The sequence below is a fragment of the Haemaphysalis longicornis genome, unplaced genomic scaffold (genome assembly GCF_048455015.1).
Source record: "Haemaphysalis longicornis isolate Haplotype H1 unplaced genomic scaffold, Haemaphysalis longicornis Haplotype H1 scaffold_3, whole genome shotgun sequence".
NCBI classification, from domain to species: domain Eukaryota; kingdom Metazoa; phylum Arthropoda; class Arachnida; order Ixodida; family Ixodidae; genus Haemaphysalis; species Haemaphysalis longicornis.
In genome coordinates this window covers 67,614,475-67,629,865 of record NW_027526335.1, presented here as the reverse complement: position 1 = coordinate 67,629,865, position 15,391 = coordinate 67,614,475, and the positions used below count along the sequence as shown (strand labels likewise).

Below are 15,391 nucleotides of genomic sequence, written 5' to 3'. Positions count from 1 at the left end.
CCTTTTATACTTGTATGTGTTGCTTACAGGATCAACCAAATGTAAACCTTTTAGTTTTAGTGACTTCGCTTGTAGTGATGTCAAAGTGTATTAATGCCAGTAATATGCCATGTCAGGGTGCAATATGCACACCATCATTACTGAAACCGTTCTGTTGTTATACATTATTATTGCGCGCTTTTAGTACTTTTTTTTTAGTACTCTTTTAGTACTTTTAGTATGCTTTTAGTACTGACTATCCCATTCTGTTATGCTTTTTTACACTTCAATGTGCTTTTTTGCCTACCTGCTATGATCTCTCACGAGATTGGCAGTATTCCTAAATAAATAAAATAAATAAAATACAGCGTAAAAAATCACCTTCTGCACCCAACTCCGCCCAAAGACATTAGCTGCAACAACTTGGTGCAAATTTCAAGCCCCAGGAACATTAGTGCTCACTGCAAGCTTTTTCGTGTTTTGTGCTACCAGCAGGCACATTATTTGGGAACCACAAAAAAGGCAAACGTGAATGATCACCAAGATCAACTTCTCTCTCAAACACACTGCTGAAAAGAGAAATAAGCGCAGCGCATCGAAGCGCATTGTGCCTCTCAACTCACACGACACAACCTCCACTTCAACCGGCAGAATGAGGTCCACGCGGCTGCTGCTGTTCAGCTTGATGCGAATGAAGGCCGTGTGGTTCTTCTCAATCCTCGACACAAAGTTTGCCTTCATTACGGGCTTGGTCTTGTACGGAGGAATTTCCTGCACCAACCAAAGAACGCACGGGACAAATTTAAGTACGTTCGTTCCCACTAAAACGAGCCACACAACCAAATAAAAATAAAAGATGCAAACATATTTTCTGTCAAGTACAAATCTGCTACAACCTTAACCTGGCTTACCGAGCCTATTTGCCACACTCAGTACACGGACCATTCCCAGTAAGAAAGTTCATCAGGCAGTAAAAATATCTCCAAGATTAATGGCGAATTCCTTAAGTGTCAGCGGCAATGCTAGGGTGTCTCACCTCATATTTCATACTATTTCATTCACCCTTTCACAGCTGCCCCTGGTCTGCTATGGTTACTCCCCATAAAGGCTAGGCGCCACTAAAGAAGTGAGGGCAAGTTTACCAAATTACCACCACCACACTTATCGCAATCGTGACTCAAGAAAAAAGAAAAACTAGCATCATTTGCGTGCAAGAACAAGGTTGGAAGGATAAGGTCATCATGCAAGAGGCCTTTCACAGGGCGGCTATGGAAGAGAAAAACTTTTGAATCCACAAAAATGAGACAATATACGAGTCCTAGAGTGCATTTGGCATGAAATCCAAGGATGTCAGTTGGATAGTTTGACAGTAAAATGCCCTTTGCCCTTTATACAGCAAAGCTTCATAATAAATAAATATAAAAAAAAATACTTGCCCAAAGTTCTTTTGAGATCTCACTTTCACCTCCCGGCATTTCAAGGTGCAAGTCTCCCCCACTGGAGTAAATTTCAGTAAGCTGAAAATAAAAATACAAATAACAATTTATAGGGGTTCAAATAGGTTGCACATTTGCGATACAAGTGCCAGTTTAAAAAATTTACAATGACGGCATAAATTGCACACATCTATTAGCCAAATCAAACACGGATATTATGAATTAAAGCAGATGTCAAACTGTTGCTGAATCGTTGCATGATTTGCGTGTATTTTGAACTTAGTATTTAGAACTTGGACCGGCATGCAATGGAAATACGAAGCTATTAAACTCCGCAGTCCCACACTGGGCCCCCTTGAACTATTCTTCGGACTATTTCATAGAGTGTGTTTTTTATTTTGTGAGACAGGGGAGGCCACTAGCAGGTGACAGTGTGCGAAAACAAACGGTCCCTATTGCATTTGATTGATTGATTGTAGGGTTTAACACGCCAGCGCAACGCAGGCAATGAGGCGCTGTAGTAGAGGGCTCCGGATTAATTTCGACCACCTGGGGATCCTTAAAAAGACCCTGCAACACTCTTCGTGCAGTGCAAGTAAACCTGCGTGACGTTTAGATGACACTGCCAGGAACACCCGAGCCAAATATTACATGTGCGCGTGAAGCGGTAAGCGCACAAATCGCCGTGAAAGACACAGAAAAACCAACCGCGCTCTCTTCAATTCTCCTCATTACGCACCCCTGGCATGGCCTCTGCGACGTCAATCGGGCCATGGCTGTCCTGGCTGTGTCGTTGATCAACTTCGCAGCTAAATTCTCGCATTTCCTGTGACGATCAGCTGTCGGCGGCGCTGCGTATAAACCTCTTCTATGTGTGAACCTGTCCGCATGCTTTCAGTGTTTCTTTTGTTTTGAGTGCGCGCGGAGTTTGAGTGACGAACTAAATATTCCACTTTCAACGAGCCCACTCGACAACAAACGCTTATTGCTCCAAAAACGCCCTACCAGCCTGAGCGCTTGCTTGCGAGCAGGCCACCATGCCTGCTTTTTTGTGGCACCACACCGGAAATAGACCCGCCCACGTTGCGGGGAAAAGGACAAAACTCCCCGGCCTGTGACATATTGAAGGCCGCCGAACAGAATGCCGCGCGCCGCCCCCCTCTCCGGGAGAGAGCGCGCAGCTTTCGTCGGGTTGTCCGCGGTTGAGTTGAGCGGGAACATTTATCCCCGATTTTTCATCACGCGTAGTTTCGGTAATAGTGAACGGATTTTCATAATTCTTGTGGGAGGAGATTGCTGGGACGATACACTTTACCCCAAAATGCATTCCGAGCAGTCGATGGTAAGTGTTGCAGGGTCCCTTTAACGTGCGCCGAAATCTCGTACACACGGGCGTCTGCTTTTCGCCTCCATCAGAAAAGCAGCCACCGCGGCCGGGAAACGAACCCTATCGCATCTGGCAAGTGCTCCACCAGGATGTGGGTGCAGCAGAAAAAGGCCTGTCACGCCTCCTCCAGGTTTCGCAGAGAAGGCTGTCGCTTCTTCATATAAAGGGGCAACATGATGCTTTGCGAGGAGGAAAAAAAAATCCCACAGCAGTTCATGCAGAAATTTCTTTGATCAATTAACCTTTTCAATGCAAACTGACTTCATCCACCGCAGTGGGAAAGAATACTTTGGGTGTTTTGTGTGAGGTGAAGTGGGCAAACGTGTATTCCGATGACTGCTGCCTCATTTTTGCGCTACCACTTAGAACTGTGGAGATGACTGAAAACGAGGCTCAGTCGAATGCTCCAGGCCTTCAAAAAATTAAGCCACCATTATGCGACCGCTACTGTGTATGCACATGCACGCAACAAAAGAGCCTTCCACATACGGGAGGTTCGGTTGACGCAATCAAAGGAACACCACCACTGTTCGCCACGTGTGCGCTGCACAAAGCAAAGCAAAGTGACGCCACCTGAATGGTAGAGCTGTGTGGATTGTGCATGTAGATGAGTGGCGTGTAACTGCTGTTCAGAGGCATGCGCACCCCTACAAAGGGCCGCAGCCGGTACGGATTCTCCTTTCCCACAGCTGACACCTGAAGGCAGCAAACCAAGGAAAGAGAAAAGAACAGTCAGCGGGATACAGACTCACAAGATACAAGCAGGAACAACTGAATATCCCATTTATATGAGTCGCGCGTTTTACAGTGGGCGCACAAGACAAAGGCCGGTATATCTGCATCCATGTATACCACCTTGTGCATTATCTTTAGAGCAATTGCAGCCCAACCTGACATGTCAACAAGCCTGTCTCGGTTTCTCATTGTATGTAACTATACGCAATTTCGAACATCATAAGCACCATCATCAGCCTATCTACGCCCCCTGCAGGGCGAAGGCCTCTCCCACAGATCTTCAATTATCCCGGTCCTGTGCTCACTGCAATCAATTTATAGCCGCAGACTTCTTGATCTCATCTGCCCATTTAACTTTCTGCCGCTCCTTGCAATGCTTGCCTTCTCTAGGGATCCACTCTCTTACCCTTCATGACCAACGGCAATTTAGATAAAATACTATTTGCTGTAAGTTAGGACGGTGATTTGGGCAAGTTTTTGCGTACCATCTGAACTCAAAACAGCGCTAATAGACGAGACGAGGCATGACCCATGTGTTGTCGTCCCTCACTCCGTCTATTAGCACAGTTTTTAATTCACAGTAAGTGTTCCAGATCACAAACGTTTTCTGACGATTATGACGATCATTTGTATAATGCAGAGGAAAAAAAAAGCTTAAGAAGAACTTTACATCTTCACCCTTCCAGGGTCAATGACGTACATGTATGTCCCCAGCAAACACCTTCAAAATGGTCAATGACGTACACGTACGTCATCGCTGGTATGTTTAAAAAGCACACCTTTTTTGATCATTTTTTTTATTTGGCATGCAATGCCTCACTGCGGAAATATGTGAATTTTCTTTCTTGCCCCGATGGCTCTTCTTTCCTTTTTTGTTACACTTTACTACAGCGATGCATCCGCGCAACTTGTTAATAAAGTTGCGCGGGCCCAAGAAGCGGCCTATCGCTTGCGCACCGGGTCACTCGCGGGCGTACGGCAGCTAGTTTCGGTTTCGTCCTCCAGGCACTTCTGCCACTTCTTGGGCCCGCGCAACTTTATTAACAAGTTACTCATGAATAAACCCCACACGTATGCAACAACACAAACGATTTTTTTTGTCACTTTATGATCACCATAAAAAAAGTGCAATTTTTTCTCGAAATAGATTCGTCCTGGGTCACTCGCACCGGGTCACTCGCGGGCGTACGGCAGCTGGTTTCGGTTTCGTCCTCCAGGCACTTCTGCCGCTTCTTGGGCCCGCGCAACTTTATTAACAAGTTACTCATGAATAAACCCCACACGTATGCAACAACACAAACGATTTTTTTTGTCACTTTATGATCACCATAAAAAAAGTGCAATTTTTTCTCGAAAGAGATTCGTCCGAAGAATTTATATCAGCAATAAAAAAAATCGACCTAAGATATTTTTCTCAGGGTACTTATGTGTTAGTGAAAAGCTCTGCCTTTTCAACAATCCCACTGGAAAAATAAGCTCAGTGTTGGTACTAGAGCACTGCACGGGCACAGGTTCGGGCTTGCTTAGTGATGTGCATGTAATCTGCAACCAGTCACTCCTGAGAACCCACTACCACTCCGTGTGTATGAAAACTAACCACATCACTTCTTTGCACTTGGTTTTCCTTTTTCCATCGTATTTAATGCTGCTTGAACAGACTGAACAACCCGCATGGGACACCTTGTTTTAGCCAACGTTAGCCCTATCCAGATTACTTCTCGTGTTTCCGGCCACGACAAAAGGTATGTTTGCTCCTGGCGCTAATCCTATATACATCTGCAGCCCATACATGCCATCTCCTTTGTGATCACTCTATACAAGGGGAACTGGCTGTGCCTCCCCCAAAGAAGTAGGGGGAAAAAAACATAGGGGGAAAAAACATGAACTATCAGCGAAAACAATCAGTTCTGCAAACATATGCCAATTTTTATTTTTCCCTACCAGCCACGTTGCTTCACAGCCATTTGTGTTCAGTTCCACCATCGTTTTTGAATGGACCAGCAAGGAGGATGGAATGTTGGATATTGTGGTCTTGAGTGCCGCTGTAAGCCCAAAGCTAATTAACGGTCACCCTGTCAACCATTTGTGCAGTCCGACTTTCTTGCCATTGGTTGTTTTTTTTTTGTTTTTTTCTCTTTCACTCCCTTTCTGAAGCACTAAAAAATCTGCCATTTCATATATGGTGCATAGCTGGCCACCTATCCCCAGGGCAGCATTGGTCTGTCATACTAAACGCAGCACAGCAGATGTAAAAGTGGGACGCAAACACCACATGGCGTAAAACATGGTGATGGAAACATAAGGCCTACCATAAAAAAAAAGAAATTGCCACAAGTCAGGTCCAGGCTGAAAAACATTGGCACAGGCAGCGCTCTGTTGGCACCCCACGTGCGTATGAAAAACGAGGAGTCTCATTCGTTAAAGCCTGAGTGAGGCTGGAGCATTGTGCACAAACAGGAGGCGCCACTGCAAGCACTGAAGCAGACTCACCTGGTATTTGAAAGAGCCTAATGAAGTGTGAATAAATAGAATATTTTCAACTAGTCCTCGTTCTCTTCCAAGATACACAATGTCAAACGTGGTGTTGCCCCCTGGTGATATCCTCTGTGTGTGGGGAGGGGGAGGAGACAGAGGAACCCACACATTTACACAGACTCCTCACTTCACAAAGGGCAAAACTTGAAACCTGCAAATTTTTTTAGGCAATTTTATGCAAGAGCATCATTATGAGGATTCTTATGGATAAGACTCATGACAATGGCAACTTTTCATGCTAATTAGTCCTTGAGTTCGACAATAAAAAGAAAATTTTTAACTGCTACCCTGAAACCCACTTTTAACACAGTCACTAAACCTGCCCAAATTGCGAGGCAAAGTAAGTGCTTAATGACATTCAAACCAAGCAGTTGTTTTCACAAACAAGAAGCTCGCAAGTACACTGCAAAGTCTGCTAGCCTTTCTCTGCACTTATTTAGAGTCGCAACCATCCTTTGTGCTGCTTTGACATTCTATTTTCGTGCCACCTTTAAGCGTCACAAATCACACGTTCCTGTCATTGGTTGGCTTTATATGCACGCAGCTCATAACAACAAGGATTGCCCATGCATCATTTGCTCTCTCCTTTGCTCATCATTATTTGGCGGCTGTCGCATGCAAAAAACCTCGCCAGTCATTGGCAGCCAGATTGCAATGCCACCCATAACTGGCAGCACCTAAATTAAAAAAAAAATAACATGCTTGAACCTGCCTTGTGCAAAGAGATTTTTATGACCCACTTGCGTGAAAATGAGAAATGAAAAATTAAACAAAAAGAACAAAGGAAATTCACAAAAGAAATTTCCACTACTGAAACATTGAAATAAACAGGGCAATCAGCTCTTCGACGAACCCAAACACCAAAAAGCAACGTACCTTTTCTTGAAAGAAGGAGCAGTGAAAGTGAGCCGTACTTCCACTGATGGATAGCATTTCTATGCTCGAATCAGGACTCAAGTTCTTCACGACAACTCGTCGACGCACAGGCATACTTAGTGGCCTGAGGAAAGGCAGGGAAAATGAAACACTGGTAAGTACACTTCCCCAAATGTTACGAATGACCAGAATTCGACCTATATATATATAACTACTGAAGCTGAGCCTCTCCCTCCACCCCCACCCTTCCCCTGCACATGCCCTTGCCATAAATCGAAACGTAGTTTTGACAGATTGATGCTATAAGATAAGATAAGATGCTATATGATACGATAAGTTTAAGATAAGATAAGCTCCTGAAGTAAGTAAGCAGTGATTCGGTGTTGTTCAGTATTAAGTTCACCGCAGAAACCACCAGGAAGTGTCAAAACAACCGGTAGCTTACAAGTTGCATACTGCGCAGTTTAATTTGTTCACAGGCCTTAGGTTTAATTTTATTAGCGGAGCTGTTTAGGCTTGAGTTCCATCCGTGCCTGGCGTCGCTCAAAACTTGGCACAGAAAAGTGGAAATGCTAGGACAGCAAGGGTGAGGGAAAGTGGCGAGGAGGCAAGGAGCCGACAAGCAGGTGTGGGGAGTGCGCGCCTAAGAAAAAACGCTTGCTTCCCACTGTCCGAATCTACCCAACTGCGCTATCATCACATTCGGGGCAATCAGCATTTTCTCCAGGTTTGTAGCATGGACGTTGGCTTTGGACTCTGGCTGAGTTGAAGTGGACAGATGTTCGGGCGGGGAGGCCCACTTCGGGGATCGGCCGCGCCTAGTGATGACGTAATCGCTGATGTGCAGGTTTTCTCCAAGTTGAAAAAGACGGCACGTGCTCGGCGGCATCACTGTCCTATCTACAGATAAGATGGGCAGACCTAAGAAAAGCCTAGTTAGAGCTAGTGGAGATTCCCAGCTCCGCTGTTTTCTCAGTCTTTGCATCTCAATTGCGAAGGTGGCCGAATTTTTTTTAATGCCACATCCAAAATTGTCAGTCTTATGGCGTCCCACAGGCGGTAAGGAAAGAGTCGCGATGCCATCAAGGTTGCCAAAGTAATTTACTACAAGCCCAAGCATAACTCTTTCTGATCCACTTACTGTGATTTAAAATCCATGAAAGCAGGCTCAAATGCTATCGGGCTTGCATACATGTTCATGTCGCTGTCTTCCAAGTCTGCGAAGCTGCAAATGGCAAAATAGGCAGAGGATTCCGAAAAAAAGAAACCATAATGACAGCTTCTTGTTTTGAAGGCAGTACAGACACTCCTAGAGACTTGCAAGCAAAGCTTTCCTTACCTGACAGGCGAGGAACTGCTGACCGCCGATGGCTGCACAAAAGTACACACGGAAACAAGAATTACGATATTGTCTGCTCAGTCATTGTCATATACAATTGCTTTCACCAACGGGGTCAAAAACTGCAATCTACTATGATGTACCGCCCTTTGTCAAGTATTGCCAGCTGCGTTTACAGAACCATGCAGACCCATAAATTAAATCCGATACAACCATCGTGTGCAACACAATGCAATGTGTTGTTGTCCTCCCTTTCATCCCATCATACGGCCCGCTGAATCCGTAACAATGGAAAAACCCCTAGCCTGGCATTCAAAAAGTGTCCCCTACAAAACTAACCTAGATAACAGGGAAAACGTGGTTCCCAATGAGCCTACAAGCCTGTCATTTGTAAAACTGATTGTAGAAACAACAAACTTTTCATTCCAATTAAAGCAATAGGCTGGCGCCACACTCGCCACAGAGTTTTGCAAAAGATTAGTTGTGCTTATAAAAAAGACGACACTGCACGGCATCTTGTATTACTTTGCAGGGAAACACAGCATTGTCAGTAAGATAAGATAAGCTCCCAAAGTAAGCACTGGTTCGGTGCTGTTCAGTATAAGTTCACCGCGAAAAGCAGTTGCTAATGCTAGACAATTCTTCCTCATCATCATCAACAGCCTATTTTGGTCCACTGCAAAACGAAGGCCTCTCCAACTAATTTTATAAACATAATAATATTATCAATGTTTTAATTGCGAGCATACCTGTGGTTATCACTTAATGCAAATGTTTAAAAACAGTTATAGGATGTGCAGCTCATATCCTCAACATTCTTGACCAATCTGAGTGCACTCATTGGTATGTAAAGTGCGCCCAAACGCACTCTCTCTCTAGCACTATCTTTGTCCCTGATCTTGTGATACTATCAGTTAACACCAAACTTCGAATGGCAAAATTTAATTGCAGGCACATTTACAATAAATGGTTCCTGATCTAATATGAAAATTCGAGAAAAAATAAATTGATAGCAAGTGCAAAAAAAAAGTAATCGAGCTTCTGATGATGAACTACCAGTAAATTACGTTGCAAATCACACTACTGCTGCAACTTGTAAGACGGCTACACAGAGAAGCTCGATTTTGAACTTCTTATGATCTTTGTAAATAAACAATATCTCAGCACATCACTTACATAGTGAAGTGAAGATGTATTTGAATCTAACTCCCTCCCCCATACACCCACAGCCACAAATTTGACAGATTCCCTTCAGTACCCCCCTAAAATATAAGCTTTTAAGAGTGCGAGCAGAAAAGACTTGTTATTACAAACTTATTAACTATGTACATTGAGTGCATCATAACAAAGATTTGGTCACTGTTTGAATAATTAAGCTGCGGAAAACTTTACACTATGCACAGGGCTGTTCACAAATAAAAGCCATAGCAGCTATCTTGGGTACAGTGACTCAACTATTGCCAGTTACAACACCTACCCAGCCACCATGTGTGCATAAAAAGGCAAGCAAAAAAGAAAAAGAAGAAGCAACATTAAAACTTGCTGCCATCTCTGACTTGCTGCATGCCTCTTGAGATTGAAGGAATTGTCTAGTTTATCTCGGGCTGCACTTCTTTTCCTTCATTCCTTCCTCTTTTCGCCGACACCGGCAAGAGCTTATCAACAGTTGTGTGTTCTCGATGCAATATAAAGGAAAGGGCACTTCCTCAGCCACTCTAAGAGAGGAACTCTGTCCTTATCACCTCGCAGCACAGGCTGCCCAGCTTCCTACCTCACGACCGCTTCGTTAGACGCTGCACCAAGTAACGGACTCCGTATGCAGCAAAGAGGGCATGTCATAGCGCACGTTTGGGCAGAGGCTTGCAGAGATTGGAGGAAATTCCTGCACTCTAATGGCAATATTTCGATAAAGGTTCAGTCGCTCAGTGGCTACGGCGTTGTGCTGCTAAGCCCAAGGAGGTCGCGGGTTCAATTCCTGACCGCGGCGGCCGCTTTTCTGATGGAGGCAAAAAGCAAAAGCACCCGCATGTTCGAGATTTCGGCACACAATAAGATCCCCAGGTGGTAAAAATTAATCCGGAGCCCTCCACTACAACACTCCTCATCGCCTGTGTACGTCAGCGCGTTAAGCCTCATAATCAATCAATCGATACAGGTTCGTACAAAAAAAAAGAAAAAAAAAAACAATAGTAAAAAATTCCAAGCACTGTTCTGTGGAGAGATGGGGGAAACACCTACACTCTAAAGTCAACGTTTTGATAAGGGCCTGTAGAAGAAAAAAGAAACTGATAATAAAAGAATTCCACGTGTTCTTTCATAAAACAGCCCTGTGTTTTTACTTTTTTTTTTAAATTCTGCCTTTTTTTCTTGTTAGGATACTGCCTAGGCAGCTGCCACACACCGCTTGCTCCAATATATCTCAGAGTCCCTCTTTGAAACAGGGTGGCAGGTGTGCGGAGCAGGCAGCTGGAAAAAAACAAAAATAAAACAGAAGCCACATGACGTACCTCAGAAATCTGAGCAAGAACGCCGTCTACTAGCCCATTAATGTCGCTGCCTGCCTGCACAAACCCTGCAAGTGGGAAAGAAAACATTTCAATCGTCACCATGACACAGGCATGCAACAAGGAAAGTGAGAAGCGACATGACAGGTGACAACACAGCGGGACTATGTCGATAGGAGATGTTCGCACCCTCACTAAAGAAAAAAAAGTGCACACAAGGCCATAGCAAATTAAGGCAACACTAGTACCTGTGCCATTCTTGCACGGAAGAGGCCGTTGAGTACTTCACACCTTAAATTTTAATGCTATTACTGACTGTTACATACAAAAATCGAATGCGGTTTGCCTTAATGCCACTATAGGTTTAAGGAGTCTCACACAACTCATTCGCCTTAAAACTGTGTATTCTGAAACGCAATGGCCACAAAGTAAAACGAACAAAACTCTCAGCATTGGGGGTGTTGATATGGAAACATTACAAATGCAAACAAATCTTTATGCCCTGTTGACAACCTGCACTCCGTCCTTTCCTACACCCATGCATTTTTCCCAACATTTGGCTTTGTACATATCTCATTTTGCTGCATGAGTAAAGAGATGTCACAGCCGCCCTGAAATTGAAAAAGCTGGAGGAAAAGTAACAGCAGCAAAAGACAAAATGAAGTGGCCCCAATGTGGCGCCACTTCCAATACTTTGGATTTGGCAACTGGTGGCAGGCGACACTCAAGCCATACTTTTGAAAATATTTTAGATACTACTTAATACAGTGAAAGCTCGTTTATTTGAACTTCAATATTTCGAATTCATGGATAATTAGAACTGTATGATTTGGTTCATCCAATTTCCATAGAAGTCTATGTATAATGAAGACCGTTAATTCGAACCCGAGTAGGTTCCGCCATAGATAATTCGAACTACAGGCCAACGCCCTGGCACCTTGGCGCTTGGCACTTGGCCACAGAAATGCACCCTGTGCATACACACCAGGCTGAGTAAAACGCAGAAGAAAAAATAGGGTAAAACTAATTTAAATCCCCCATCGCAGACGTTTTGGAAAACACAGGCATTCTTTGTGAACTTTGTCACTGAAAAAGCGAGTACAGTGGTATGTGGGCTGCGCTGACAAATGAGGGCATCATATCGCAGGTACGAAGCGCACAGCCTGTCGCTGCCAATGGCGACGTGCAGGAAGCGCAGAGCCTGTTGCTGCCAATGGCGACGTGGCGACGTGGAGCGTCCGCTCAGAAGTCATGGCCGAATAAAATGTCACCCATCTCTTCCTAAGTATTTAATAAAAAGATCCAAGTATTCAATCAGGAGATTAAGTATTCAATAAGGAGAAGGAGAAGAAGTCTTTCCACTACATTTATTTGTTTGAGCAAAAAGTGCTGACTGATGCCTCTAGGAACAAAAAGCAGGCCATAATCGCAGGATTTTTCAAGCACAAAAGTGTTGACATGCCCTATTGCTTCAAAATTGCAGTGTACTGTTGTTATTTTTCCCTTTCGTTAGTTCGAACTTTCATTATTTCGAACTGAGATGGCGTCCCCTTGCAGTTTTATTTAACGAGATTTTACTGCATTACAATAAAAATATCTAGAACCCTGCCATGAAAACTTTTGCGTACGTCTAAGACTTCTATAAATATGTGTCAAAACCAAAATCCCCTTAGGAGTGATGCCATTAAGGGTAGTGTACAGCACGGCCTACGTAAACCATCATTTTATGTATTCTTTAATGCCATTAGACACTAATTACATTATTTAAATACGTATGGCTCGGGTATTAGGCACCCCAACACATTTGTTGTGGAGGCAAAAAAAAAAAAAGACAGCTGACCTTCCCGAGAAAGTCGCGTAGCGCATAAAATGCGAAAATGAATCATCTCACTTGGACGGGCAGCCAGCAAGCAAGCAAACAGGCTGGCATCCCAAGCATGCTGCACTTTTGCTCATTAGGTTACACTAAAGGGAGTGAAGTACATTACACAGTAAAGCACCACCTGGACGCCACTCTAACAAAGTGCCATCGAACAGCATTGAAACACTGCTTTTTTTTTTTTTTTCGCATCAAATAAACTGCCCCGTTTAATACCCCTTGCCACAAGGCAGATCAAATGACATTTAGAGCGAATCTCATTCGCTCTAAATGTCATTAATTCAGCGCTACATGTGAATACAGAATGACATTTCAGGCGGCTCGCATTTAGCGGCTAATTTAGGTTTGGGAGCTCATTCGGCAGCCAAATGAGATGCCTCGACGCCTCTACAGCAGTGGCGTGTCACTAGAGAAGAAAGTTCAGTAATAAACCAAGGTTCACTGCATCTAAAAATTGTTAGTAAACTTATATTTTCCATTTATGTTGTTTTCAAATAAAGAACAGCAAGTACTAACAAAAAAAAAAAATCTCATCCCCAATGCGTGCTACTTGGTCCCTAGCGCTCGTGGAGGAAACTATCGCTGCCCTTGCCTCCTGTATTTTAATACAGGAGACGATACACTACCCTAATACGGATTTTTTGCGGACTTGTCTCAGCTTGTGATGTCTACTGATGTCACCTAAATTGGTGATTTTCTTTTTATTTAAAAAAAAAATAATATTTTGTTATTTTTTTTTTAAATTGTATGAAAACATTCTTGATGATTTGAGATATAATTTCATGGGTTTGCGAGCTCGCCAACTGTAACCACTGTCACTATCAAATGAGATTTGTTTCGCCGTGTAGGCCCACACGGCCAGAGCGAGTGCCATTCACTTTGAATGACATTATATTTGCCATGCGACAGGGGTATTAAGACAGGCCTGCAATTCTCGCTGTTTCTGGTTCCAATTGAGCCAATTTACACAAACTATGACGAATTATTCTTCCACACCTCAGAAATTTATGACAGCGCTCACTCCTAAAACTACAAAACTTCATTCTGAACACCAAAGGAGTAGTAGCAGAGTAATCACCACCTTGAATCTTGTGAAATTTTCAAGCGATTTCACTTTTCAGATTTGTGCCAGAAATGTCCGCACACACATGTACACAAACCATTTTGAAGACTGGCTGGGTACAGCTTACAGCATTTTATTGCAAAAAGAAAAAGACAGTAGTAATCAGGGCATTCACTTCGACATTTCAAACGCTTCAAAGGCGCGTGCTGAAGTGAACACGCAAGACACAACGAGATTAGTTAAAAATAATATAAATAAATAAAAAGAGGTAGAGGAAAGAGCACATGGAATATAATCAACAAATACAAAGGACGAAGGATTACAGACAGCCATAACAGCTATTCCTGAGCTGCACACAGACCCATGTGAGCTGGCACATCCGGTTTGCAAAAGACAATGCCCTGACTACTAAACTAATCCCCGCCACACCCATCAAAAAAATATTTCTCATTTGCAACAGAGCTGTAACAAAGCAGCAGTGCAGAAAAAAAAAAAGTCAGACTGAGATGTTTACAAACAGTACAGAACCCCCGATACTCATCGGGTGACGTGGCACCATGGCTATGTGCACTTCTCACAGTTTTTTAAACACATTCGGTAGAAGTTCATTCTGGGAACGTAACAGCACAACGGATACTTGTGCAGAAAAATTGAAGTTCTGGAGTAACAAAATATAATTTTTTTAGCAACTTGATCGCAGCGGCATTGGGGAGCAGCAAGCTACACTTTCGCAATAGCTCAAAGGCACCTTGAAGACCCAATTCGAATTTGGTTCTTTCAAAAGACTGCTTTGTCCCAATAACAACGGTTCCAATTTTAACGCAAACTTCAGACAGCTAAGCTAGATACTTAGAAAAGCAGATGATGCAATGGTGACCTACAGGACCCTTTCTCTCCTACCCAGCCCTTACAACAACCACAGCCACCGCCAAGAAACATGGCTGTGCATTTTAGTGGAGCCTCTAGTCCCATTTGGATGTGCCACATGAGTTAACATGGAGCCAGACGGAGAGACGAGCTAGTTGGTGAACATTTGTCACCGAAAATGATCAATCTCTACCTCTACTGTCCGTGTTTCAGCCTGCGCGCAATTTCTAAGGATGCCAACATGGAGTTGACACACAGATTATTCTGTTTTTAGTGAGTATTTCACTCACACTCTTCACCGCTCACATGCAAAAATTTTAAGCTTTTCAATGTTTCTGTGTGTGTGTGTGTGTGTGTGTGTGTGTGTGTGTGTGTGTGTGTGTGTGTGTGTGTGTGTGTGTGTGTGTGTGTGTGTGTGTGTGTGTGTGTGTGTGTGTGTGTGTGTGTGTGTGTGTGTGTGTGTGTGTGTGTGTGTGTGTGTGTGTGTGTGTGTGTGTGTGTGTGTGTGTGTGTGTGTGTGTGTGTGTGTGTGTGTGTGTGTGTGTGTGTGTGTGTGTGTGTGTGTGTGTGTGTGTGTGTGTGTGTGTGTGTGTGTGTGTGTGTGTGTGTGTGTGTGTGTGTGTGTGTGTGTGTGTGTGTGTGTGTGTGTGTGTGTGTGTGTGTGTGTGTGTGTGTGTGTGTGTGTGTGTGTGTGTGTGTGTGTGTGTGTGTGTGTGTGTGTGTGTGTGTGTGTGTGTGTGTGTGTGTGTGTGTGTGTGTGTGTGTGTGTGTGTGTGTGTGTGTGTGTGTGT

General features: G+C 43.8%; 1 protein-coding gene across 1 annotated transcript in view; it reads right to left on the bottom strand.

Annotated features, from left to right (window-relative positions):
• The window catches only part of Tmem131 (Transmembrane protein 131), a 113,531-nt gene that overhangs the window by 91,354 nt on the left and 6,786 nt on the right, over positions 1–15,391 (bottom strand). The window contains exons 2-9 of the mRNA XM_077703345.1: positions 10,795–10,859; positions 8,288–8,319; positions 8,090–8,173; positions 6,949–7,072; positions 6,028–6,141; positions 3,376–3,498; positions 1,416–1,496; positions 603–750 (exon numbers count right to left, since the gene is read on the bottom strand). Of these exons, the coding sequence (XP_077559471.1) occupies positions 603–750; positions 1,416–1,496; positions 3,376–3,498; positions 6,028–6,141; positions 6,949–7,072; positions 8,090–8,173; positions 8,288–8,319; positions 10,795–10,859 (771 nt within the window). The remainder of the gene's footprint in view (positions 1–602; positions 751–1,415; positions 1,497–3,375; positions 3,499–6,027; positions 6,142–6,948; positions 7,073–8,089; positions 8,174–8,287; positions 8,320–10,794; positions 10,860–15,391) is intronic.